Source organism: Kogia breviceps, chromosome 5, assembly GCF_026419965.1.
Source record: "Kogia breviceps isolate mKogBre1 chromosome 5, mKogBre1 haplotype 1, whole genome shotgun sequence".
Classification (NCBI taxonomy): Eukaryota; Metazoa; Chordata; class Mammalia; order Artiodactyla; family Physeteridae; genus Kogia; species Kogia breviceps.
In genome coordinates, this window is record NC_081314.1 from 146,435,224 (window position 1) to 146,462,485 (window position 27,262).

At 48.7% G+C, this 27,262-nt stretch overlaps 1 protein-coding gene across 2 annotated transcripts in view; it reads left to right on the top strand.

The window, feature by feature from the left end:
* Nucleotides 1–9,467: 9,467 nt before the first annotated feature.
* Nucleotides 9,468–27,262, top strand: part of UBASH3A (ubiquitin associated and SH3 domain containing A) — a 41,164-nt gene continuing 23,369 nt past the window's right edge. Inside the window, exons 1-6 of one of the 2 annotated variants that reach the window (XM_059063995.2) lie at nucleotides 9,468–9,611; nucleotides 11,563–11,616; nucleotides 14,204–14,390; nucleotides 16,987–17,185; nucleotides 20,828–20,997; nucleotides 22,109–22,317. In XM_059063995.2, the coding sequence (XP_058919978.1) occupies nucleotides 9,502–9,611; nucleotides 11,563–11,616; nucleotides 14,204–14,390; nucleotides 16,987–17,185; nucleotides 20,828–20,997; nucleotides 22,109–22,317 (929 nt within the window). In that variant the 5' untranslated portion in view covers nucleotides 9,468–9,501. The remainder of the gene's footprint in view (nucleotides 9,612–11,562; nucleotides 11,617–14,203; nucleotides 14,391–16,986; nucleotides 17,186–20,827; nucleotides 20,998–22,108; nucleotides 22,318–27,262) is intronic. The other variant, XM_059063996.2, reaches the window with a different exon arrangement.

The window sequence follows — 27,262 nt, forward strand, 5'->3', positions numbered from 1 at the left end:
AGGTTTCACCTCCAGAAGTGTTGAGAAGGTCATCTTTTAGAAGCGGCTTCTCTCCCCTCCCCCCCACCCCCCACCCACTTCACTCACCATTTCTGGAGCCGCCATCATTAAAAGCAGAAATAATTTCCTTTCTCATTATAACAGCAAGCGTGATGGTAAGCAGGCTGCCAAGAGGATAGTCCAACCTGGAACTATTTCCACCGAGGCACTCAGCCTTGTCGACTCAATCATCGCGCAAATGGCTTGATCACGGGCCTCTGGGTAACCCTACCTGGCAGTGACTATCAAGTAGCCACTGGTGGTTGACTGCAGAGACCAGAGAGGGGAAAATGTGGCTCGCCTTTAATTAGTTAAGTAAGGTAAGCAAACCTTTTCAGAAACTTCTCATAAGAGAGGCTTGGGGACACAGGCACACCTTTTATTTAAAAGAACAGGCAGGTCCTGCCCAGTGCTGAGCAAGCCCACCCAGCAGGGCAGGGAAACGCTTCGGTGGGGCTTTCTAGCCCCCTGTGTGCCCGAGCTCAGGTTTAGACGTGCAGCGCCCTGCAGACAAAGGACGGGGGACCCGCAGCCAGCACTCTGCAGAGACACCTTGCCCGCTCCACTCTGCAGAGTCCTCTGCGTCCCAAGAGGCTTCTGCACACAATACGGCTTAAAGATGTGTTATCAGGAAAGCACAGAGCCCTGCTGCTGTGGGCAGGGGACTAGGAGCCCCTTTGGAAGGCCAGGGTGAATGTGAGCTACATGAGAATCGTGCATATTCACTGATTCAGCAAATATTGATGGGCCATCTGCCACGAGCCAGCCGTCCAGACGCAGAGCAGGTGGCAGAGGGGACAAAGCACTCACCTGTGGTCTCAGGTGATGACAAGCACCCGGAAGGGATGGGGCCGGGAGAGGTTTCGATAATGATGGCACCGTGGGGGGGTGGAGGAAGGCCTCCAGGAAGGAAGCGATGTTTTAGTAGAGCCCTTGATGATGTGATAAAGTAGGTCTTGGGAGCTTGATACTAACCAGGATTCTTGGCCTCCTTAACCAACAGAAGTTGATAAGAGGCCAGACAAGAAATTCAGGCAGGGCTGTACTGGGATTCCTGCAGCCACAGGAAGGAGCAAAAGCAAGTAAGAAGTTCCCCTGATGGCTCCCCGAGGGGGGGCGGGCTGTTCCTTACATGGGGTGAGGGTAGGTTGTGTACAGGGGTCAGGCCGGAGGGGTGACTTGGGCGGTCTGCCCACCCCTTTGGCGGTGTTGAGTGCAGGGGGGCCATGAGCAGTGCCCTACTTTGTCTCCCAGCTTTTTTTTTTTTTTTTTTTTTGGTCTTTTTGTATTTTTTGAATCTTGTTGTCCAGAATTTGCCCTAACTGTGCATGCATGAAGTTATTTTTAGTCCTTTATAGTTTCTTTGCATTTAGTTTCTCTAGGAGACGTTTGTCCAGGTGCAAGCACTGCAGCAAAGGGTCCCGGGTCCCAGCCTGTCTCCAGCTAAGAGGGGAGCTTGCTCTAAGCATGGGACCATCAACGCCAAAGGCCCAGTGGAGAGGATGAGTTAGGAGTGTTGGAGAAACTCAGGAAAGCCTATGTGCCTGGAGAGGCCAATGGGCAGAGCTTGGAGAGCCCGGGCTCCTGGAAGGACTCTGGTTTGGCATCCACGTGAGGGAAAGGGTGGAGGAGCTGATGTGGTAGATCCCCGGGTGTGGTGGGGATCTACCTGTGTGCACCAAGCATAGGGGCAGGTTTGTGTGTACAGAGAACCAGGAGGAGGTCACTGAAACCCTGGGCCACCACAGCTGCAAGCAGGGTGCTGGTGGTGCAGGTGGAGATCAAGGGCAGGGTTTGGGATTGATTTTGAAGGTCGTATTGGTGGGATTTGTCAATGGCAACAGGAGCCCAAGAACTATATTCAGCCAATCGTGATTTACTTCAGTCTTGTTTCCCCACCTCCGAGCACCTGCCCACATATCTCTCAGTGTCTTTTGCATCTAATACCAGGTGTCCCTCAAGCCCATACAGCCCTTCTTTACATCTGTCCTAACTGCCCTCCCCAGTCCCTGAAGGAGTATTTGCCCTCAAAGGCAGCGACAGGAAACTTAGAACTTAATTCTTTCTTTGCTTTTAGCTGAGTGGCATGGCTGGTGCTCCCAGGTGTGGTACAGCTCTCGAAGGACAGAGTCTAGAATGTACTCTTTGGGTGTCCAGCACAATGGTGAGTGTATGATGCGCCTTCATGTATACGAGTTGATTGTAAACCTAGACGGATGGACAGTACTGAGTAGACATGCAGAAAACCAAAAGCAACCACGAGGTCATATTACCATGTGTTCACATGTTGGCACGTGTGTCCGATGAAGTCAAAGATTGGGACAATTCACCAGGGGGTATTAGGGAAAGAACCCATGAAGGTAGCTGGACTTCTACCACCATAAAGTAGCTTTTCAGAAAGGTTACCTACAGTTCAATTCCATCAAACTCAAAATAAAATGTTAAGGAAACAGAAATCAACATGCGTAGGGCTGGCATCTGATATTCACCAAGCTAATGTCTTCAGAGGTCTCGGTTTGAAGGTATGAGAGGGGCATCCTCCCCTGAGGACTCCTCTAGAAGCTGTGAAGCCTTAGTACCCATCTTCACACAGCTTGAGTTACAGGTGTGGTCTGTTTCCACCTTGACTCCTTTAGTGATTGAAGGGAGGCTTTGGGGGTCAGCCACGTAGAAATTGTTGATCAGGAAGCTTTAGTCTTTCCACTGTTGGCCTTTGAAGATAACTTTTCAATCTAAGAGAAAGGAATCAAGCTAGATAGGGCATTTCCTGGTTTACATGGATAAGATATTTTTTTTTAAAAAAAGAAATTAACATTTTAATGTGTTATAAGCACCATTGTTCAAAAAGTGGTTTACTATTAGAAGAGAAAAGTATGTTTGAGGAGAGGCTCTATTTCAGACCCCAAATCTACTTTTTTCCCCTTGGGTAACAAGCTTTGCCTATTTTCAGACTTTCAAATTTAAGATCTATAATTCATTTGATTTTGAAATTATTTCACCTTTTGAAATCCTCAAAGGAAAAAGATATTACTTTAAAATATAATTTTTACTTTTCACATTTAAAGGTGAAATATTGAAACTTTTTCCTCTGAGGTGGACAAAAATATAAGGAGATGCACTATATAGGTATACGTCATATGTATTCAATATTTGGGGTCCAAACCAGTGCAATAAAACTGAAAGAAGAAGGAGGATGAGGAGGAGGAAGAAGAAAGAAAAAAAAAAGGAAAAAAGAAAAAAGATGAAAGAAAAAGAAAGGAATAAAGGAAGGAAGGGAAGAAAGAGGGAAGGAAGGAAGGAAGGGAGAATTTTTAAAAGAAAAGAATACATACTGGTTAAAAAAAAGAAATAAAATTTTAAAAATAATAAATAATAATTTAAAAAAGAAATAAAGCTAGTATTATTCATAGACAAAATTATTTTTGCACAATGAATAGCTTTAAAATTCTAAAGATAAACTTTTAGAATTAATAATAAGTCAAGTAAGACTTGTGGATATAAGTTGAGTGTAAAATAATGTGAAATCAATAGTATTTTGATTTACCAGCAACAGAGAGTAGGAACGTGAAATTTTTAAAAGATATACTTTACAGTGCATCAATAATAATCAAATATCTAAGAATAATAAAAACAATGTTGTAAAAGCTTGTGGAAAATTAAGAGGGAAACCTCACTAAAATGGAATTGGAAGGCCAGAAGTGGGAGTTCTCACAGACACACAGGTAGACATCAATTACAGGAAGAATTGTCAATTACAGGCCCTCGCAGAAGGATCACCAAAAGGAAAGAATCACCAATTATGCGCCCCAACAGGAAAAGATGCACATTGCATCTCCTACAAGAAATTGACCCCCGCGGTAACTCAGCCAGTGAAAACCCATCATCACCCTGAACTCTCACTTCTCTCCAATGGACTTAGTTCAAAATAAGCCCTCCCAGCTTCCTCCTTTTTACTATAAAATCATGTTCCTCTCCTTTGTTTATTAGACTTGCCTGTGGTTTTTACTGTGACTTGCTTGTCCTGAATTGCAATTCTCTGTTATTCTCAAATAAACCCATTTTTGCTGGTAAAATAACTGACTTTTATTTTTTAAGATAACAATCTGGATACAGAAACTATGTAACAGAATTGGAAGTGCCTGGAAATTTGGCAACTTACATAAGATGGTCAAATTCCTTGAAAAACAATTTAATAAAACACACAAGAAGAATAGTCCTATATTGCTTAAATAAAGTAAATCCATAGTTTAAAACTTCCCCAAAAAGAAAATTCTAGGCTCAGATGACTTCACTGATAAATCTTTTCAAATATTTAAGAAAGAAATTATACCAAACGTACAAAAACTCAGAGAATTTGGAAAGTGATAACACTTCCCAACTCATCTATGAGGCCAGAATAAGGCTGACACTAGGGTGACCAACTGTCCTTGTTTTCCTGGGACTGAGAGGTTTTTCCCAGGATGGGAACTTTCAGTGCTAAGACCAAGAAAGTCACAGGTAAGTCAGAATGAGTTGATCACTGCTGATACCACAACCCGACAAGGAAATTACAAGAAGGGAAAACAAAAGTCCAAGCTAGCTTACAAATATTGATGCAGAGATTTTAAACAAAACATTAACAAATTGATTCCAGCGATATATAAGAAGGATAACATATAGCCAAGGAGGTTTTATCTTTGTAAAACAAGATCGATTTAACATTCAAAAGTCAATTGGTCTAAGTTACCTCATTCATTGAATAAAAAAGGAAAACAATATGACCACCTCAAAAGATGCAGAAGAGGCATAAGATAAAATTTAATGTCCATTATGAAATTTTAAAACACTTCAGTAAACTAGGAATGAAAAGGAATTTCTTTTATTTGATAAAGAGTATCTACCAAAAAGCCACTTTTATTCAACATGGCATTGGAGGTCTTTGCCAGACAATATGGCAAGAAGAGGAAGTAAAGTTTATAAATATTAGAAAGTGAGAGGAAAACTGTCCTTATTTGAAGATTACATAATTGTGTACATAGAAAATCCAAAAGCATCTACCAAATATTAGAATTAATAAGTGATCTCAGCCAGATTATTGGATGTGATGTCAATACATAAAAATCAGTTGTATTTCTATACACTGGCAGCAAACAAATGAAGACTGAAATTATTTTTAAACCATAGCATCAAAAACATACAACACATAAGAATAAACTTAATGACAGAAGTACAAGACACTGAAAACTACAAAGCATTACTACAAGAAATTAAATAAATAGAGAGATATACCATACTCATGAAATGAAAGACTCAACATTGTTGAAATTGATCTATGGAGTCAACGAACTCTCCAACAAAATCTCAGCAGGCCTTTTTATTGGTGGAAATTGGCATACTGCTTTTTATTTTCCTCTGGATTCCTTCCCTTTCCTTTTTTATTTTTATTTATTTTTTATGAATTTATTTATTATTTATTTTTGGCTGCATTGGGTCTGTTGCTGCATGCGGCTTTCTCTAGTTGCGTCAAGCGGGGGCTACTCTTCGTTGTGCAGCTTGGGCTCTAGGTGCATGGGCTTCAGTACTTGTGGCCCGTGGGCTCTGGAGTGCAGGCTCAGTAATCGTGGCGCATGGGCTTAGTTGCTCCGTGACACGTGGGATCTTCCCGGACCAGGGCTCGAACCCGTGTCCCCTGCATTGGCAGGCGGATTCCTAACCACTGCGCCACCAGGGAAGCCCCCCTTTCCTTTTTTAAAATCAATTTGATTGAGGTTTAGTTTACACACTATAAAATGCACCCATCCTAAGTGTTCAGTTCAGTCAGACTTGAACGTCTATGCACCTATGTAGTCACCAGCAAATCAGGAAATAGGACATTTCCATTATCCTCCCCAAACCCCTGCATACACTAGTCTTGGTCAACCACATTACCTGCTTTCTGTTTCTATAGATTAGTTTTACCGTTTTTAGGATTTCATTTAAATAAAATCATGTAGCATGATCTTGCGTCTGGCTTCTTTCAGCCAACAAAATGTTCTTTTAAGTTCATCGATGCTGTTGCATGAATCAGCGGTGTGTTCCTTATTATTGATAAATGTTATCCCATTGATTGAATATACCATAATTTGTGTATCCATTCTCCAGTTGATGGACATTTGGATTCTTTCAAGTTTGGGTCTCCTGTGAAAAAAGCCATCATGGACATTCATATATAAGTCTTACTGTGGACATACATCTTCATTTCTCTGTGGCAGATTGTTAAGAATGGATCGGTCATATAGCAAATGTATGTTTAACTATAAGCAACTGTCAAAATGTTTTCCAAACTGGTTGGACAATTTTGTATTCCCACCAACAACATTATGAGAGTTCCAGTTATTCCACAGTCCTGTCAAAACTTGGTATTGTCGGTCTTTTCAATTTTAGCTCTTCTGGTAAGTGTGTTGTGGTATCACGTTGTGGTTTTAGTTTACATTTCCCCAGTGACTAATGATATTGAATATCTTTTCACATCCTCATTAGCCATTCATGTATCTTCTATTGTTAAGTGTCTATTTAGATCTTCTGCCTATCTTTAAACTAGATTGTTTGTTTCCTTATTATTGATTATAATAATATAAATACACACAATAGATACATATACAATTACAGTAAGTCCCCTACATATGAACCTTCAAGTTGCGAACTGTCAAAGATGCAAACGTGTGTTCGCATGTCCAGTCACGTAAGTTAGTTCACGTGTCTGGCGTACATTGTCACGTGCGTGCATCCTTTGCAAGTGGTTGTGCTTTTGTGTACTTTACTGTACAGTACTGCACAGAGTATAGCAGTACAGTGTCTTCATTTCAAGCCCAGGATGTCTGGAAGCAAGTGTAAAAGCAGCGGTATGTAGCCGATTGTGTTAGTTGGGTACCTAGGCTAACTTTGTTGGACTTACTAACAAATTGGACTTAGGAACGTGAACTCGTTCGTATGTAGGGGACGTGCAGTATATTATATTATATTCTCTATATATTCTGGATATAAGTCCTTTGTCAGGTGTATATATGATGATATTCTTTCCCAGTCTGTGCCTGGCCTTTTTATTTTCTTTATGATGTCTTTTCAAGAGCAGATGTTTTCAATTTTGATGAAGTCCAACTTATCAATTTTCTTCTTGTATGATTCGTGCTTTTTATGTACTAAGGAAACTTTGCAAACTCCAACATAGCAAAGGCTTTTTATTTTAGAAGTTTCACAGGTTTAGCTTTTACATTTAGGTTTATCATACATTTTGGGTTAATTTGGGGGCATGATGTGGAGAAAGCGTTGAGGTTCATACTTTCCCCATATCAATGTGCAGTTTTCCGGCACTATTTGTTGAAAATATTACCCCTTCCCCCATGAATTACATTGACCCCTTTGCTGAGAATCAGTTTGGCTACGTATGAGGGTCTTTCTGCAGTCTCCAATGGCTCACTATGGCAACCTGATTTTTAAATCTATATGAAAAATCAAAGAGCCCAGAGGAGCAAGACAGTCTTGAAGTAGAAGCCACAAATCAGAGGCCTTAGCATTATAGTAATCACAATAGTGTAGTGTGGACACAAAAATGAACAAATCAAACAGGAAAACATAATAGAGTCAGAAACAGACTAATACATATTCAGTCAACTGACTTATAATAAGCATTCTACTGCAATTCACTGGGCAGAGGATGGTCTTTTCAAAGAATAAAGAAAGGTATAGGGAAATACGTGAACTTTTACGCCTACCTCCCACACTATAGAGAATTAATTCAAGGGGAATCATAGAGCTAAATATGAACCACAAGCATGGTAAAGCTCCAGGAAGAAAACATAGGCGTCTGTCTTCACCAATGTTGGATTAACAATGATTTCTTAAATAAGATGTAGGAAGTTCTAACCATAAAAGAAAAGATTGCTAAATTAATTTTGATTCAAATTAAGAACTTTTGTTTCGCCCAAAGACATTACTAAGAGATTTAAAAAGCAAACCAAAGCCTGGAAGAAGTTACCTGCAAAGGCATCCAACACAAGACTCATCTCTAGAGTTTCCACAAATTGATAAGGAAGCACAAACAATCCAATTTAAAAATGGCAGACAACTCGAAGAGGCCCGTATCCCCAGAGAGGAAATTCAGATGGCCGATAGCCTGTCTCATGGCGCTCTCGGTGCCACTGACATTTGGGGAAATGCAAATTAGAACAGAGTGAGATACAACGACACAGCCTCAGACTGACGGAAAGACTGATACCATCAAGCGTGGGCAAGGAGGTAAAGCAGCAGGAACTTTCATCCATTGCTGGCGAGGGGGCAAAAGCTGGTACAACTGCTTTCTAAAATTGCTTGGCAGTTTCTAATGAAGGATGCACATGTCCTATGACCTCACTATCCCACACCTAGACGGGTACCTAACAGAAATGCATGCATGGGGCACTCAAACACATATGCAAGAATGTGTGCAGCAGCAAAGCTGAAAACCCCCCAAATGTACATCAACTGAGAACTAGAGAAATAAATTGTGGCGCGTTTATCTGAGAGTTCACAGCAATACAGTGAGCCATGGCTACACTCAATCACGTGGATTAATTTCACACTCATCACGTCGGGCAAAAGGAATCAGACGTGAAAGAGTCCACGCTGTACGGCTCTGTTTATGTCAGATTCCAAGACGAGCAAAATTAATATACAAGTGGGCGCAGCAGCTACATTTTGGGGTAGGGAGGAGAAAACTAGGCGGCTGGGGGAATGCCGCTGGGGGCCAGGGGGTTTCTGAGGTTCTGGTGATGTTCTAGAACAGGGTTTCTCAACCTTGACACTGTTGACATCTTGGTCTGGACCCTTCTTTGCTGTCGTATACGCTGCAGCATTCCCGGCCTCAACTCACTGGGTGCAGGTAGCAAACACCCCCTCCTCCGGCTGTGACAGCCAAAAATGTCTCCAAACATTGCCAGTGGTCCCCGGGCATGGGGGCCAAAGTTCCCCTGGTTGAGGATCTTTGTTTTATTGCTGGTCTTGGAGGACTAGGTTAGTGAGCTCAGTTTATGAAAATGCATTGAGCTGTACATGTAGGATTCATCCGCTTTTCTGCGCGCATATTAAACTTTAAAAGTTTTTTAAATTAAACAAAAAAGTCAATGAGTAAGATCCAGTGGCTCCGGGTTAACGCCCCTCCCCCACCCTGCCCTCTCCCTCCCAGGCCGGCTCCCTCCCCAGTACAGCCCAAGTCAGAGCCAAGGCCGATCCCATGCAGGTACTCGGTTGGACCTCTGGACCCCAAACCCCACTGTGGAAGGGGCTTGGTGGCCCTTACACCCACACTCTGCAAAGAGGATTCTGAAAACCAATAGCTCGTGCAAACAGGATATTAGCTTTTGTCAGAAAGATCAAAAAGGGCTTGAGGTTTTTCCTCTCAGCCTCAGCCCCCCCGCCTCTCCCTCTCTGCTTTATCTGCTCGCTTCAGTCAGTCGGCCTCAGGAAGAGATGGCAGCGGGTGAGACTCAGATCTATGCCGTTTCCAACAAGCTCAAGGGCCGCAGCACGACCTCGCTCCTGGACCCCCTCCTGGGCATGGGCTTCCCGGCACACACCGCGTGAGTACCGCCCTGCCTGGCCATGTGCCCTGGGCCCTGAGCCGGCCCCTCTGGGGCCACAAACCTGCAGGTGGCTCAGAGCACTTACTTCCTGTCAGGGGTGCACCACGCACGGCCAGAGACTGGCTCGAAAGGAAGCCTTTTCTGCTTTTATAAATGACACGATCTTCGCCTTTTAAAGACAAACCGCTGGCTGGTGATGGAGGGACCTTGAAATTTGTGAAAATTGGAAGCAGGGTTTGGAGAGGCCTGGCTGTACCCCCTCTGTGGGCAGCTCAGTGAATCTGAGACAGCTTTTTAGACTCGAATTTGAAAGCCCCAAAGCCGGGTGGGTCTCTGATGCTGGGACCTCTTGAAATACACAAGAATGTAGTTCTAAATATGCAGGGAGACCCCTTGTCCTTGGGGGGGACTCTCTTGAATGTCTGATCATATGGAGCGAAATAGTTAAGGAACTCCCTGAGCACGGTGGACGTGACCCTACTTGTCCAAGGAGAAGGGCCACACAGAGACGACTCCACCTTGAAGGTTACCCGCTGGGAGAGGACAGGGTCCCCCAAAGCAATGAGCTGGAGACCGACATCAGGTTGCAGCTCCCGCAGTGTTCTTAGCTCTGGTGCTTTTCACGTGCTTACTCGCGTGGGAAATACATCAGAAGTCCGCTTGGGTAACCTCGGATTTGGGAGAGAGCAAACTCTCCTCAAACAGATGACAGACCCTTGCCCAAGCGCGCGGAGGGACTGAGGCTGGAGCCCTTTCCTCCCCAAAAGCCAAATCAGGACTTTGTTGCCACACTCTGATCATAGTAAACCGGGGGGCGGGGGGTGTGAGGCGGGAACAGAACCTGGCGTGTGCAGGGTGCTTGCCGCGGGCCGGGCACCGTCCATCAGGGGCAGACGGGACACCGAGGCCGGAGAGGGCAGGTTCTGGAGGGGCGGGGCTGCAACCCCTCCCCCAGTGCTTGTAACACTCACGCTTTACTACGTGACCGAAGCCACCACTGGAGGCACACCCCAAATTCCCTCCAGTTTAAACGGCTGGGCGTCGGAGGTGGAGAAACGTGTTTCAAACGTCTCCCTCGGGCGAGAGCGCCCAGGTAAGCCTCCTGCTAAGCTCTCCAGGCAGCCTCATCCCCGCCATAGCCTCTGAAATAGCAGCGCTGGGCACTGGCCATCTTGGGGGCCTGGTGAGCTCCGGCTGTTTCCAGGCTGAATTCCTGGATGAATTACCTTCACCAAACTGCATTCTGTTCAGTCCCCTGCAGCTAAACTCCATTCGGTGTACATTCATCCCAGTTTCAAGGAAGAGTAAGACTCGGTTAGGCCCAGGGAGCTCACGGCCCAGTGGATCAGGTAGATGGACCCAAGTGCATTGAGACGAGGGGCAAGGTGGCCACGTGTGCGGTGGGGAAGTGCAGGAGAGCTGCGCGGGCATCCCACTTGGGTGGTTTGCGGGGGGCTTCCTGGAGAGGGACATCTGAGCCGAGCCTGGAAGACCCAGGGCCATTTCCCCCGGGGCACGTTGGCACTGGGCCTGACCTTGGCAGGGAGGCACGCGTGCAAGTCTGGGACAGGGCCCCGCACGGCCGACCCAAGAGTCCAAGAGCGGGTCCACCTGCCTTGGGAGCAGGGGCGTTGGGGAGGGATGGGGACACGGGATTCAGGTGTGGGTGGACCTCAGGACAGGAGCCCTTGGACTCGGTGCCAGGGACTCGGGGTGGGGGCCAGGGGAGGAAAATGATGGGCTGGGATGCAGGGCGTCTGCGTTTCCAAAACCACGGTGATGCCACGCGGAGGACGGAGGCCTGCCCCCACTGTGAGGTCCGGCCGTCCGGCCCCCGGGGGGGGACCCCCTAAGGTCCCATGTGCTGCAGGGACGCTCCTGTCTCTCTGACCTTTGCCAAAGGACAGAAGGCAGGTTCTGAGAGCCCTTGCGTTCTCCCGCCCCACAGGCTCAAGGCGTTGGCGGCGACTGGAAGGAAGACGGCGGAGGAGGCGTCAGACTGGTAGGTGCGGGGTGAGGTCTGTGCCGGGTGGGCGCTGTGAAGTGCCCCCACACTCGGGCGGGGCGGGGAACCTCCATGCCACCCAGCCAGCACCCAGGGAGAGGAATAAAGAGGCGCCAGTTCAAATGGAACACAAAGGAGCCAGAACTCTGAGCAACGTTTGCTTCACTTAAAAGTCTGATTTAATGCAAAAGTGCCTGTCAGTGAAGAACAATGTCCGTGTGATTTGTTGAGTAAATAGGGGAGAGCCATTCTGGCTGATCTGAAGGCGAGCTTGCCACTCTCTTCACCTCTGACGGGGGGGGGGGGGGGGGGTGAGAACTTGCAGGTGGTGCTGAATGCCCCCCCCCAGGCCTCGCACGTTGCGCCTCAGGGTGCCAGGTGCCTGGGGGTGGGGGGAGCTCTGGGTTCCAGGAGGCTCAGCCAGCCCTCAGCTCTGCGGCTCTGCCAGCCTCCTGCTGCTCCGGGCCTCCGTTTCCTGCCCTGGGAATCAAAGAGGACACCCCGTTCTCTAAAACCCAGTGCTGCCCGCGTGTGACATGATGCCATCATCCTGTCCCCGGTGGGAAGTGCCCTCGTGCTCCGCCCCGGAATAGCTGCACTGAAAATCAAACAAAAACCGCAGGTCCCGCCAGGCTGGGGTGCCCTCCCCAGAGCAGGATGGCAGACACAGGCACCAGGTCTCTGAGGGCTCAGCGTGTCCTCAGCGGGACCCCCCTCCTCCTCCAAAAACTCTAGGCCAAGGGCAAAAATGCCAGCCCTGGACAGGACAAAGGGAAGCAGCCGGGACCTCTGGGCTAGGCTATAACCCTAAAGTCAGTTGCAGAATTGGAATTAAAAACCAAACCCACTGCCCTTGGCAGGGGTCGTGCTAGTGGTGACTCAGCCAGAAAGCCCAGCAGACCCACTGAAGAACAGGGAGGTGGTGGGTCCCCTAGATTCTGCGAGAGTGGGGCTCAACCTCACTCCTCATCGGGGGCGGGGGGCTACAACTTAGGATGCCCGTAACAACAAAAGGCGGCTGCAAGTGTTGGTGAGAATGAGGGGAAGGTGGTCTCTCACTTTCTCAGCTGCAAGAGCGGTGAATATCAACACTGAAAATGTGTAGCTGCCACCCGGAAGTTCATGTCCAAGTCCATTCCCTGGAGAAACACAGAGGACCCGAAAAGACGTGTACAAAGATCTTGATCACGGTGCTGCGAAATTTAAAAAAAAGAAAACAATGTAAATGTCCATCAACGGCGTGGGTGGATGAGATATCACATATGTAGGTGATACACTGTTATTCAGCTCTTAGAAGGTTCATTCTGACAGACTTCCCCAGATGTATGTGTATCCATGTGGAGAGATTACAAAAACCCAGGGTTGAGTAAAAAATGCAACTTGCAGAATTATTTGAACAATAGCTTATGATTTATATAAAACACACAAGAGTGCTATCTGTGGATTTGTTACCTAAATGTCTAGAAGAAAACAAAGCAGATTAAGACTTGAGGTTTCCTCTAGAAAAGGGGAAGTGAGCTACGATGGAAGGGGTATTGCTTCCTCTGTTGGTATTTTTTTTATTAAGGAGAAGGTATTTGTGTGTATTTTATGTTTTCTCCAGTGGTTGTACCCTGATTCCCAAATTCAATAGTATATCACAAGCACTTCTCTGAGGCATCAAAAATTATTCAAATCCATAATTTCCAATGACTGCATGATAAAGTTATCTTTTTTTCTCATTTTTTCCTTCTTTCCTATTATAAATAACCGTACAATAAATATGTTATATGAAGTCTTACTTATACTTTTTGCTTTTTGCTTTGGATAAATGTCTGGAAGTAGAATTATTAGTTCATATGGAATGGGTATTTTAAGGCTATTGACACATCTTAGCAAATTGCTATATGTAAAGGTTGCAGAAATTCATCCTTAAGTCTCACTGCACCTTTGACACAATTAAGCATAACATTTACCCTCTCAAAAACATTCTGTTAATTTGACAAATGAGAAAATTCGTGTCTCGTGGTTGCCTCAATTTTTTTTTATTATTGGTGAGAATGAGCTTGAATTGGGGGCTCTATGTCATTTTTCCTAGTGTTTTTTTTCTTAGTATTTAAAATAAATAAAATTGAAAAATAAATAAAAAATAAAAAATAAAGTAAAAAAAATAAAATTGAAAGAAAATATAGTAGCCACCTAAGTTCTGTCTAGTTCTTTGTGGCTTTGATTTTTACACTTAATTTGAAGTTGGAGATAAAATTAAAGTGTGGGGTTTTTTCCACAAAATTTTCAACCCTAAGGAGATGCCTGGCCCACAAAGACCATTAGAAGACCAGGTTTTGAGTGTTTCTGTCACCTTTCTCTCCTTTTCTGGGTCTTTGGCCTGGGAATCAGACTAACCAGGATCTGAGACCTGGCTGGACACTGACCTGCTCTATGGCCACACTCAGCCCCGTGCTCGGCAAGTCCCGCCCGCGCGTGGACACCTCTGCTCTGCACGGCCTGCTGTTCTGAGTTGCTGTCACCACTGTCCTGTGTCCTCCATGGGGAAAGACTCTTTTGGCCACAACGCCAGGTAAAAGTGTCTCATTCTGTGTTGCAGGCTGCACTGCCATTGCAATGACCCTTCTCTCAACGACCCCATCCCCCAGGAGTACGCCCTTTTCCTCTGTCCCACGGGACCCCTGCTGGACAAACTTCAAGAGTTCTGGAGAGAGAGCAGGCGTCAGTGCGCAAAGAACAGAGCCCATGAGGTCTTCCCTCACATAACGCTCTGTGACTTCTTCACGGTGAGTCAGTCCAAGGAGGTTTTAATGCTCATTAACACAGCAGCTGAGTCATTTTCTGCCATAACTAGGTGGTGATGGGGCAAAATTGAGGGGTTTACTTTCACAGGGTGGTCCACAATGGTGGTGTTAGCTGGACTCTTGGTGTGAGATATCCTTTACTTTCCTCCTTATCTTCGTCTGGTCAACTTCTATTCATCCTTCAGAACCCAACTCATTTATCCCCTCCCTTTTTGAGTCTTCCCCAGCTCCCCAGGCAGAAGAGGTTGCTGCCCTTTGCGCTCCCACCATCCTCTTGTTTCTAAGTCTAGTGGCACTCTTTCCCTGTTGCGTGGCCATGTGTCTGGTGCAGCTCTGCATCCCTCACTGGACTGAACCACTCAAGTGAAGGAGGATAATTCACTTACCATTGCCCCCCCAGAGACCAGCACCATGCCTCAAACAGAGTGGGTGCTTCACAGATGTGTGATGGATCAACTGAAGAATGGGTTGGCCAGCCACAGATGTAGGACTTCTCCTTGCCTGGGGGACCAGCCCTCTGATTCCAAAGATGTTCAGAGAGCCAGCTCCAGCTCCCAGGATGGGGTCCTGGGATGTTCCAAAGACAAGAGGGAGGCAAGAGAATGAGAGAAGGAGGGGCAGACACCACTGTGGCTCCCGACCACAGAAAAGTACGGAGGGCACACCCTGGCCCCGCCCCGGCTCTACTGCCAGCAAACTCTAAGGGTCCCGCCGGGGCCCAAGGAGCCCTCTGTTCCAGGCTCCTTTGCGCTGCATGGAAAGGGGGACGCAAACCTGTGCGGGAAGGTTTCCAGAAGAAGCCCAGGAGAAGCAGCATCTTTCAAAACCCTTGACAATCATCCTCATTTGCCAGGGCCAGTGGGGAGGGATTCCCAGGTGCTGAAACCAGGAAAGTCCCAGGCAACCCAGGGTGAGTTGGTCACCCTACTTGCATATTGATGGCATTTGTGACAGGCTCCTTCCTGGCTTGTCCTCGGAGCTCATCAGGGAAAGGAGAGGCTGTGAAGCCAGCAACGAACATGACCTTAGAAATGGACACCCCGGGTCCTGACAGCCAGAGAGCTGGTCGGGACCTCCAGCTCCTCCTGCCAGCCTGTCGAGGCATGTCCATTTGTGCACGCATACACACATACACAGAGACACAGAGACATGCACAGCATCTCACACAGACACACAGACACACACACCGTGTCACACACACAGATACACACACAGAGACACAGAGACACACATAGCATCTCACACAGACACACAGACACACACACCGTGTCACACACACAGATACGCACACAGAGACACAGAGACACACATAGCATCTCACACAGACACACACACCGTGTCACACACACAGATATGCACACAGAGACACAGAGACACGCACAGCATCTCACACAGACACACAGACACACACACTGTGTCACACACACAGATATGCACACAGAGACACACACAGCATGACACACAGACATACCGTACACATAGATACACGCACGCATTTCCCCTCTCGAGGTAGCTGCCCCCTCGCACCCACCCCACGTCCCACCCTGCCCTGGTGGCTGAGTGCCCCTTTCCAGCAGAAGAGTGTATAATAGGGATTCACTCTTTGCATTTGATTCTGTAAAATAAGAATGCTCAGCCACCACACAGTACCGTCATGTACAGGTCGGTGTATAACGTGGCTCCCTGCTCCCAGATTACATGAGGCGAGTGCCCTCCAGGCACCACGGGCTTTCCAGGCCCTATGAGGACTGCAAAGATACAACAGGCAGGGGTGAATTTCATGCGCTCCCGGTTAGCAGGGGAGCTGAGGGTGCACGTTAACAACGATGATAAGGTTCATAACTCAGAGAATAAAGAGGGGCTGTGGAAAACCCAGAGGGAGCCAGCTGCTGGGGAGAGGAGGATTTGGCCGGCTCCCCGAAGGGGGTGGCGCTGTCAGGGTTCCACTGGGGTCCCACACGGACGCGTGGAGTCTTTCTCACTGAGCAAGGAGCCAAGAGCTGTGTGGCCAGAGGGCAGGTGAGTGGGTGACAGCAGGGTTGAGGGTGAGCTTGTGAGCCCAGACCACGTCAGAGGAGACTCTGTTGGGTGCAAGGATGGCTCGATCCCTGGCCGAGTGTGTGGCCCGCTGCCGGGTCTGAAGGTCAGCAGCCGAGGGGTAGGCTACAACCCTGCTCAGTAGGGTAGGTTCTTAGCAGTGTGCCCCGGGGCTGCCTTGGTGTCTACAGGAAACCTCCAGAAGCCAATAATGCAGCACTGAGCCCAGCTGTGAGCCACAGGACTGGAGGACGGGGTTCAGGATGTGATGCAGGGTTGGGTCAACTCAACGTGGAGTGAGGCACATATTTAGAGGGACAAGGGATTTTTGACCCGGGCACTCAAAGGCTATTCTATCCCAAGAAGAACTTGACCTGAATTCTATAAGAAACTGGGGACCAGCTATAGAACGGATCCATCACCCCAAACCCCAGGACCGGTTAAGTTATGTTGCAGCATCGTGAACAGAAAAGAGGCTGCCGAGGCTGCCTGATTTTTATCAGTTAAGGCAGCGGGTGACTGTCCTGTCTCTGCCCCTCAGTGCGAAGACCAGAAGGTGGAGTGTCTGTATGAAGCGCTGAAGAGAGCCGGGGACAGGACCCTGGGCGCCTTCCCCGCGGCTGTGCCTCTGGTTCTCCATTCTTCCGTCAGCTACCTGGGCTTCTTCGTGGATGACAGCCCCGCAGACATCATCCAGGAATTTGCCGTGACGTTCGCCACGGAGGCCTCCATCTTAGCAGGTAGGCAGCCCCAGGCAGAAGCACACGCAGGGCCCGGTTAATAGAAAGTGGTCCCTTCGTGCCCGGGGCTGAGCTCGCCACACCCGGATGCAATGGGCAGACCCCAGGGCAGCAAGAGTGAGGCTGTTTCCCAGATGCAGCGACGGTCACCCTGCTGGCTGGCCGGGCACAGCCCGGTCACTTCCATACCCGCCCGGCCCTTTGCAGCCAGCAGCTGTGACATGGCCTTAACCTGAGGCTGAACAATTCGCTAGAACCTCCGTAAGGGGCCAGGATGTCCTTCAAAAATGCGAGCTAAGTCACAAGAGAAAGACAAATATCATATGATATCGCGTATACGTGGAATTTTAAAAAATGGTACAGATGAACCTATTTACAAAACAGAAGCAGAGTCACAGATGTAGAAAGCAAACTCACGGTTACCAAGGAGGAAAGGGGCGCGAGGGATAAATTGGGAGATTGGGACTGACATAGCCACACTACTATACACAAAATCGATAGCTAATAAGGACCTACTGCATAGCCCAGGGAACTCTACTCCATACTCTGTAATGACCTGTATGGGAATAGAATCTAAAAAAGAGTGGATAGATGTACATGTCTAACTGATTCACTGTGCTGTACAGCAGAAACTAACACGACATTGTACATCAATTATAGTCCAATAAAAATTAATTAAAAACAAAAAAGACTGAGCGAATAGAAAGACTCAGAGCTAGCAGAGGGCTCTTCTCTTAGTGGGAACAGCCTTGTCTGCATCGATGTGGTTTTGCAAAACACTCAGCCGCGTTCCAGCTGCTGGGACACTGTCCCAGGAGGGACGGTGTGTGGCCCCGTGATGACAGGGGATCCGTAGGCTGGGGCACCTCCCCCAGGCCCACGCCCACCAGGCCAGTGCTGTATGTAAAACACAAGTCCTAGCTGATTCATTTTAATGTTTTAGGTATGAACGTAGTCTTGTCTCCTTGGCCTCTTGGGGGGAAAATTATGTAGACTCACTTTGAGAATCAGCCAAATTCACTCTCTTCAGACACCAGCCCCGGGTCTGGAGTCCGAAGCTCCGGCTGGGGTTTAGTGGGAAGAATTCCAGACTTGACCTCAGGTGTGAATTTTCCCTCATCTCTGGTTGGTCATGTGACCGGAATCATGTCCTCTGACCCCTGAGTCGTTTTCTTTCTCTGCAAACGGCTGGGGCTCTCTCCCTTTAAACAGTGGGCATGTTTGGGGAACTCCTCCCTGGTTCTGGCACTCAGAGGTGCTCCGCCCTGCTGTGCTTTGCTGAGTCTGAAACTCGAAGAGGCCGCAGCACCCTGGTAGCAGGACCCCTCCCTGCCCCCTGCAGACATGTATGCACGCAGATGCCGGACACATGGACAATTTCCTTAGTCCCAGATTTCCATTTGGAGGCTCGCTTGTCGAGTCTGGGATCATATTTGCTAGAGAAAGATAACCTTACCCCAAGTCCTTGCCGATCGCCTCCTTTCTGTAAACGTGAGTTCAGGGCATGGCTCTGGAATCTCCTTGTCTCTAAAAGGCCGACGGACATGGCTCTTGTCCTGAGGCAGCGTACCAGCCGCTTGCCTCCAAAAGCAGGCCCAACACCTCACTTACTCCCATGCCCCCCCAGAGCAGCTCTTAACGACCACTCATTTTAAAAATAGAGGGACCGAGGGCCACGCAGGGAAAAGTGCCTGCCCAAGGTCACCATCATGGGTTGAAAAGTGTCCCCTAAAATTCATGTCCACCAAAACCTCAGAAAAGGACCTTATCTGGAAATAAGGTCTCTGTTAGAGGGAATTAGTTAAGGTCACACTGGAGTAGGACAGGCCCTAAGTCCGGTGACTGGTATCCTTGTACGACGAGAAGACACAGACACACAGAGGAGAGGCCACGTGACCACGGAGGCAGGCATTGAAGGGAGGTGGCCACAAGCAAAGGAATGCTGAGGCCACAGGAGCTGGAGGAGGCCAGGAGGGACCCTCCCCGGGAGCCTTCAGCGGGGGGCGCTGCCCTGCAACACCTTGCTTTTGGACTTCCAGCCTCCAGACGCATGAGAACAAATTTCTGTCGTTCTAGGCCACCCAGGGTGTGGCCGTTTGTGACAACAGCCCAGGAAACCAACAGAGTCCCCAGGCCAGTGGGTGGTGGATCTGGCACTAGGGTCCAGCCACGTCCCGCTCCATGCCTCCTGACCCGCTCCACACCCCGGGAAACCGGCTTTGACCTCACGTCCATCGCCCACACCTTAGCAGGCTCCGCCCTGCCCTCCGCAGCCGGCACCCTGGGCCTGACCCTGATGGGTCGGGAGGGACCTGTCACAGCTCAGCCAGCAGGCATGTTCCTGGCCAGCTCACGGTCCCCAGGGGCATGGGCCACTCACTCTGAGAAAAGGACAAGCGCCATTCAGATCAGGTGACTCAGTGATCTCTCTGAGGCTGACCTCAGCGGGCCTTTCCCAGGCCACGCTGACTCATCCACGGGCAAGGCCGTCCCCCCACCTCGTCTGGAACACCCGAGAAAAGGAATTTCCCCGCCACCCACACGCTCTCTCGCTTCGAGCTCCTCTCCCCCGCAGCTCAGGGTCTGGAGACCTCGCCGGTTTCTCTTTTGCTACCAAAGGCTCAGATCGACGGGGACGCCCAGTCTGGGATCCGGGAAGTGGGTGCATCGCCCTTGACGGTTTTCAGGGGGAAGACAGATCCTGTGTGTCGCTAAGTGTTGCCTGTGAGAAAGGTAGCAGGTAACTAAGATTTACTGAAAGTTTCCCGGGGACCTTAGTTTAGAGGCCGGTTTCCCAGGGCAGCCCGTCCAATCCTCAAGTTGTTGCTGTCGAAACTGAAGCTGAGTCAGACCAAGACCGTCCCCAAAGTCAGCTGCCAAACGGGGCAGCTGGGTCTAAAGTCAGGTCTCTCAGATTCCAGAGTCTGGGCAGTTCCATTCATCACTGCCTCCCCAGAACAAAGCTGCTTTGTGACCCGGCTGAAATCGGATCCTGGCTGCTTCGGGGACGCTGCTGCCCACTGACCGGAGGGCCCTGGGATGGGGTCCAGGAGGGCTGGGCTCATGAGGGCAGAGGTCACTCAAAAAGACCAGGGCCTTGGCCTCTCCAAGGGCTTCCTGCTTCACCAAAGTCAGCAGAACGTTAGAGGCACTTCGATGGCTGGTGGAATCGCACTGCTTAGGGCATTTTCTTCCAGAGACTCTGCAACTGCAAAAACAGCCACCGACTGGAGGATGAGCCCACCCGTGCAGGCCGCTGTGTGTCATGCACACCCCGGGGGCTGAAGGAGATTTGAATCAATTGCTGGGGCAATTAGCTTGCAAACTGATGGGTCACAAACACCCCCCCCAACCAAAACCTGTGTCTCTATACCCTCTGCTTTCCTGATTCTTCGTAGAATCTGCAAGTATCCAGCCACCTCCTTAACGAGGTGACCCCTGTGTGGTGGCCCGTCTGGGCCAACTCCTTGCCTCGTGGGGGGGAGGGAGCTGCTGTGGGGAGGGGAGTGGGGAGAGGCAGGATGTGCATGTGTAAAGGCGTTTGCACCTCCAACCCGGGCTCGTGGCCACCCCGGATGCGGAGACCCGGGGCGTGCAGTGCGGACGCCTGGGTCAAGGTGCCCCGTTTGCCTGATTTCACAGACTGCACCGTGAAGCCCTGCACCAAGCAGCTGCATCTCACCCTGGCCCACAAGTTCTATCCCCACCACCAGAGGACGCTGGAGCAGCTGGCCAGAGCCGTCCACCCCGGCCACGGCTGCCAGTGGACGGCCGCACTCTACTCCCGGGACATGCGCTTTGTACACTACCAGGTGAGCGAACACAGGCGGACGGCTGGACTGGACCCCGCCATGGGGATAGGTGAACGGCTGCCCTCCTGACGGAGCCCTGACCCGCAGGAGCCCTCGGACGGAGGTATTTCAGCAGAAGGACGAACTTCTATCCCTTCTCTAAAATCATTCCGTGGCCTGCATTTTGGAATTAACATTCTTTTTTTTTTTTTGCGTTACGCGGGCTTCTCACTGTTGTGGCCTCTCCCGTTGCGGGGCACAGGCTCCGGACGCGCAGGTTCCGCGGCACGTGGGATCTTCCCGGACCGGGGCACGAACCCGTGTCCCCTGCATCGGCAGGCGGGCCCTCAACCACTGCGCTACCAGGGAAGCCCAACATTCTTTTGTATATGAGTCGCAGACACAGAAATTTGGGGAAAACGTGGAAACATTTCTGGTATTAAAAATGGACGGTTGCAAAGATTCATGAATACATTGTGCTGCTAGCTAATTTGTTTAGATAATGATTTGAGTGAAGCCTCAGTTCAGGACTCCCTCTGCATGGGATTGATTGCTTTAGACAGAAAGCTCGTTATGCTCCTTTCAGACCCATGGAACAAGTATGGATGAACCCCCCGTGTTCTGTGGTGTGGGAGAAGCTGTAAATAACCTCACTGCAAGGGGGGCAGATGTGAACATCTGGTTATGCTTTGAGATTTTCACATAAGAAATAAGTAAACAGAGATAAATAAGTAGGTAGATAGGTAGATTGATAAAATTGGTAGATAGATGATAGAGATAGATAAGTAGATAGATAAATTGATAGGTAGATAAGAGGTAGATAGATAATAGATTAGATAGATAGGTGATTGATAGATATAGATAAGTAGATAGATAGATAGATAGATAGGTGATAGATGATTGATATGTATAGAAAGATGATAGAGAGATAATAGATAGATGATAGATAGATAAATGGATAGATAATAACTAGAGAGACAGATAGATACCAAAATTCATTTCTGAGTGTATCTGAACAAGTGTATACAACCTTTTGTCATATTCTACTGTCATCAGACAGAGGCTTGGATGTGTCCTGGAGACACAGAACCCATCCCTGCTTGAGACATGAAGACACTTTCCTCCATTCTAGACCCTGAGGGTCCTGTTCCAGTACAAACCCCAGAACATGGATGAGCTGACACTCAGACCCGGTGACTACATCTTCGTGGACCCCACTCAGCAGGAGGAAGCCAGCGAGGGCTGGGTGATTGGGATCTCACAGCAGACCGGCTGCCGGGGCTTCCTGCCCGAGAACTACACGGAGAGAGCTAGCGAGTGTGACACCTGGGTGAAGCACAGGTGAGCGCTGCTCTGCCCCTGCAGCCCAGGCGCCTCGCTCAGACTTAGTGTCCGAGAGCGTCTTTTTGGAAACAGTGGCCATGGCCCTTGTACGCTTCTAGACGTTCCACTGTTGGTAAAAACTGCCTTCCCCATACTGGCAACGTTATCCCCGCAGGTATCTGGTAAATACCTCGGTTGATTTGTGGGTTTCCACTGAAAACATTCAGAAAACATCAATTACTCTACAAAACTTTTCTGAGATCATAATCCCAAAAGGACTACAAAATACCACCTCCTTATTATGAGCATAACAAATTATAGAAGCATACAAGCACCGTAGAAGAGATAATTCAATTAAAGATAAGCCAGTGAAATAAATTATGATACATCCACACAATAGAATACTTGAGGTTTTTAAAAATGATCACGAGGAAGTATTTTAGGCACTGATATAAAAAAACCCAAGAGAAGTTGCAGAACAAAGTGTATAGGATAGTACTAACTGCGGGGAACAGATGCGTTAAAACGTTATCATCTGTACTTAGATATGTACAACGTGTATATGCACAACGTGTATTTATATGCACGTTCATGCGTAAAAGTTCCCCGGAAGGGAAGATGTCTATAAACTTCTAATGGTGGCTACCTGCAGGGTTGAGGGTGGGAGTTGGGAGAATGGAATAGGAAAGAGAGGGAGACTTTTCACCCTCTACCATTGCATAATTTTTAAATTTATGAACCATAGAAATGCATTACTTATTCAAAATCTAAATTAATCCATTTTAAGTTTAAAGAAAAGAATATAAGGAAATTGGGTCAAAGGGAAAATAAAGGGGGAGAAGTCAGACAAACCCAGGGCCAAGCTCTGTGCACACCATGCACGCTGTGGGCCCCAGGCTCCGAGCTCTCCCACACCCGACGTGGAAAGGGATATGGCTTCCACGAAAAGACCACAGCCATCCCAGGTGTGGGTAGACCAGTCGTCCCGGAGGAGCACAGTTTTGCGGGTGTGGACATGGCCATGTGTCCAATGGCCACAACAAGATCACAGAACATTGGTGCCACGAGGGACTTGCAGAGATAGTCACGTACATAATCATCCCTGAGAGCTGAGAACACTTGGGCCCAGGGAGCTGGAGGGGCCAGATGACAACACGCAATCCAGGAAGCACTTGGCTCCTGTTAGAACCGGCTCAGTCCATCACCCGGTCCAATGAACCATTTAAGGAGTAACAAGGGAGAAGATGGCGGTTCCACCCCAACTGACCCTCTGAGGTCCAGGTGGCGTGGGCTCCCGTCTGGGAGCTCTGTCCTTTAGCAAGTTCTCCAATCCTTGCTCGGGACAAGAGAGCATCACTGTCGCCAGGCAGTCAGCAAACTGGATGCTTCTAGAACTACGCAGCTAAGATTCTGGAGAGAATGCGTTTGTGGCTATTGCACCTTTCACCTCACAGTTAATCTATTAGTCACCTGTCACCAAAATAACGGTTCCAGCTTTTAAGCTGAACATTTCTGGGACTATTCCTTCTAGAAACAAGTTTCCCCTAGGAATTAATAAGTATTAACAAGAATCATAGCGAAAGAAGAGGAAACTAAGTACTGGGCTGGGCTGTGGGGTATCTGATCGGCCGTGTTTTGGAAGCACCCCGGCTGTGCTGGGGAAGGAGTAAGACAAACTGTGACCTGTGATTATGGGTCAGAAGGACAGAGAACCAGCAGTGTTGTCGCACTCGGCTGTCCTGGCTACGTCTTTTTAAATGGCCAAAAGTGTACTTTATTAAACATTCAAACTTTTAAATTCAGAAAATGGCCCTGGAATGTCTGGACACGTTACTAATCGGTTGAGCAGAAATGCCGTCCGATGATACCGTCCCAAGACTACTTTAGCTGTGAGCAGACAAACCGTTGCTTATAGCCGGTGGATAAACATCTCTGACAGTGTCAGCACAGACTTCACACTTGGGACGTGCAACCCAAGCAGGAGAAATGATTGGCCTTACATCAGCGACCTGTCACCAAAGCGACAATTCAGCCTTTGGGCCAACAGTTCAGGGTCTCTGGATTCACTCAGCAACAAAATGACCGCACAATGTTTGCCTGTTACTTTGAAGAAAGAGATCAGAGGTGACCCTGTGATACTGATGGAGCATATTCATGAACCCAAGCAGTTTTCAACCCTCCACAGACAAGAATGTGTGTAGCATAATCTCTAACAAAGAGCCGTGAATGTTAAGAGCTTAGAGAACACTTTGTCCTCTTTGAGCCAAGATGAGGGCACCAACCCTGGAGCAACACACGCTCAGTAACTTTCCAAAACCGCAGAGCAAGTTCCTGGCAAGTAGCTCAGACCTAATAGAGATATTGTCACGGGCTGCCTCGTGTCCCCCAAATCCATACGTTGATGTCCGAAGCCCCAGCACCTCACAATGTGATTGTATTTAGAGATGGGTCTTTAAAGAGGTGACTAAGGTAAAATGAGATCACAGGGTGGGCCCTAATCCAATTTGTCTGGTGTCCTTATAAGAAGAGGAGATCCGGACGCAGACACACACAGAAGGACGATCATGTGAGGACACAGGGGGAAGACGGCCGTGCTCACACCAAGGAGAGAGGCCTCTGGAGGAACTAACCCCGCCCATACCTCCATCTTGGACTCAGCCCCCAGACTGTATGAGAATAAGTATCTGTTACTTAAGCTGCCCCGTCCGTGGTACCTGTCCATGGTACCTTGCTACAGCATCCCTAGCAGACACAGTCCACGCAACCCCACAGACGGCAGCTGTGCCCCTTTTAAAAGCCAGGGAGGGGCTTCCCCGGTGGCGCAGTGGTTGAGAATCCGCCTGCCGATGCGGGGGACGCGGGTTCGGGCCCCGGTCCGGGAAGATCCCACATGCCGCGGAGCGGTTGGGCCCGTGAGCCATGGCCGCTGAGCCTGCGCGTCCGGAGCCTGTGCTCCGCAACGGGAGAGGCCACAACAGTGAGAGGCCCGCGTACCACCACCAAAAAAAAAAAAAATTCAATTTTTCTCTCCAACTGTAAGCTTCACAGATGTTATTTATAGATAACGAGGCTTCACTATCTGCAGGGTGTGGGAGGGCCACACCTCGCCCTCAGGAAGGGGAAACCCACCAGCATTTCCTGCGTCGGCAGGAGACTCTGCAAATACTGAGAACCTGCTCATCTGAAGAGGGAAATGTCGACGGTCTGAATATGGAGATCATGTTCTTGGCTATTTATGGCCAGTTAAAGATGTCAAATGTGCTGACATCTGACGCTGTGAGAATATGAGCTGTGTGTATCTATTTGACCTGGATCCCGCTGTTACTGACCGGGGTTCTTAGCTTCCTGAATCAATAGAAATTGATCAGAGGCCAGACAAGAAATTCAGGCCCGGCTTTGCTGGGACCACCGCTGCAGCAGAGCGGAGGGAGAAGCGGCCTCAGGTTCCCTTGCTTGCCTGCTCCCTGAGCGGGGGTGAGCCATTCCTTATATGGGGTGAGGGTAGCGTGTGTCCAGGGGTCAGGCCGGAGGGGCGACTTAGGGGGTCTGCCCACCCCTTAGGTGCTGGTGGGTGCAGGGGGCATGCGCAGTGCTCTGCGTTTGCTGCAGGCTCTTCAAAAGTGGCCGTTGGGTGTTTTGGTCTCTGTATCTTTGGGGTCCAGAATTTGACCCAACCGGGCACGCACACAGTTATTTTTAGTCCTGTACAGCTTCTTTGTATTCTGTTGCTGGAGGAGAGGTGTGTCCAGGTGCAAGTCCTGCAGCAAAGGGTCCCAGGTCCCGGCCTGTCTCACCGCCAGTAGGATTTACCGCTCAAGACAGGACAGGCAACGAGATGGGAAGAGAAGGTACGACTTGCAGACAGTTTCAGAAGTGAGTTAACTATACATCGAAACCCCGCGTGGGCGCTGAGGGTCCCGGGCGTACGGTCGTGATGGCGAAAGCCAGGTGGCCTGAGCCTGTGGGCCCCTGAGATGTGGGAGAAATGACGGCACTCCCAGCTCAGGGCCCGGTTAGGGTCTCAGGATGGAGGCGTGGGAGGCATCAGCTTTACGAGAACTGGGGGACTTGGGGCCACTGTGGGAGAAAAAGGCAAACATTTACAAATGGGCCGAATAAGTAGCAACACACCACGTTCATGACGGAGCAAAATGAATCCTCCCAGAGCCATTTTCAGGTTTCATGAAATTCCAGGGAAAATCCCAATGGGATGGCTTGTTGGAACTTCACTGAGTGACTGAAAAGTTTATCTGGGAGAATACATAGGAGAGAAGAGCTGAGAACACTTTGAAAAATAAAAGTAATAAGAGGAGATATTTACCCTACCAGATATTAAAAGCATGTTATAAATCTATAATATGGTACTGGCTTGAGGAAAAGAGAAAAAATAGATCCGTGGAACAGACTAGCTAACAGAGCAGGAGACATAAGGAGGTTCCTATCTGATGAATGCATCAGAAATAGGAAAATAAATGGGTGTAAAATAAAAGGTATTCTGTATGACCTCACAGCACACACTGATATCAATTTAATTCTGAGTCAAGAATTAAACAGAAAAAGAAAATCATTTTAAAATAGAAGGCAGTTAAATGACTGTATTTCTGATTTCTGGACTGGGGAGAGTTTTTTTTTGTTTGTTTGTTTGTTTGGTTTTTTGGCGGTACGCTGGCCTCTCACTGTTGTGGCCTCTCCCGTTGCGGAGCACAGGCTCCGGACGCGCAGGCCTAGCGGCCATGGCTCATGGGCTTAGTTGCTCCACGGCATGTGGGATCTTCCCGGACCAGGGCACGAACCCGTGTCTCCTGCATCGGCAGGCGGATTCTCAACCACTGCGCCACCAGGGAAGCCCTGGGGAGAGCTTTGAAAGCAGAGAAGCAGTGGAATGGATCTTAGGGTGAGACTTAACAGATGTGTCTTTAATAGTGATTATTAAATGCCTAAAATGTAAGCCTTCTGTATGTTA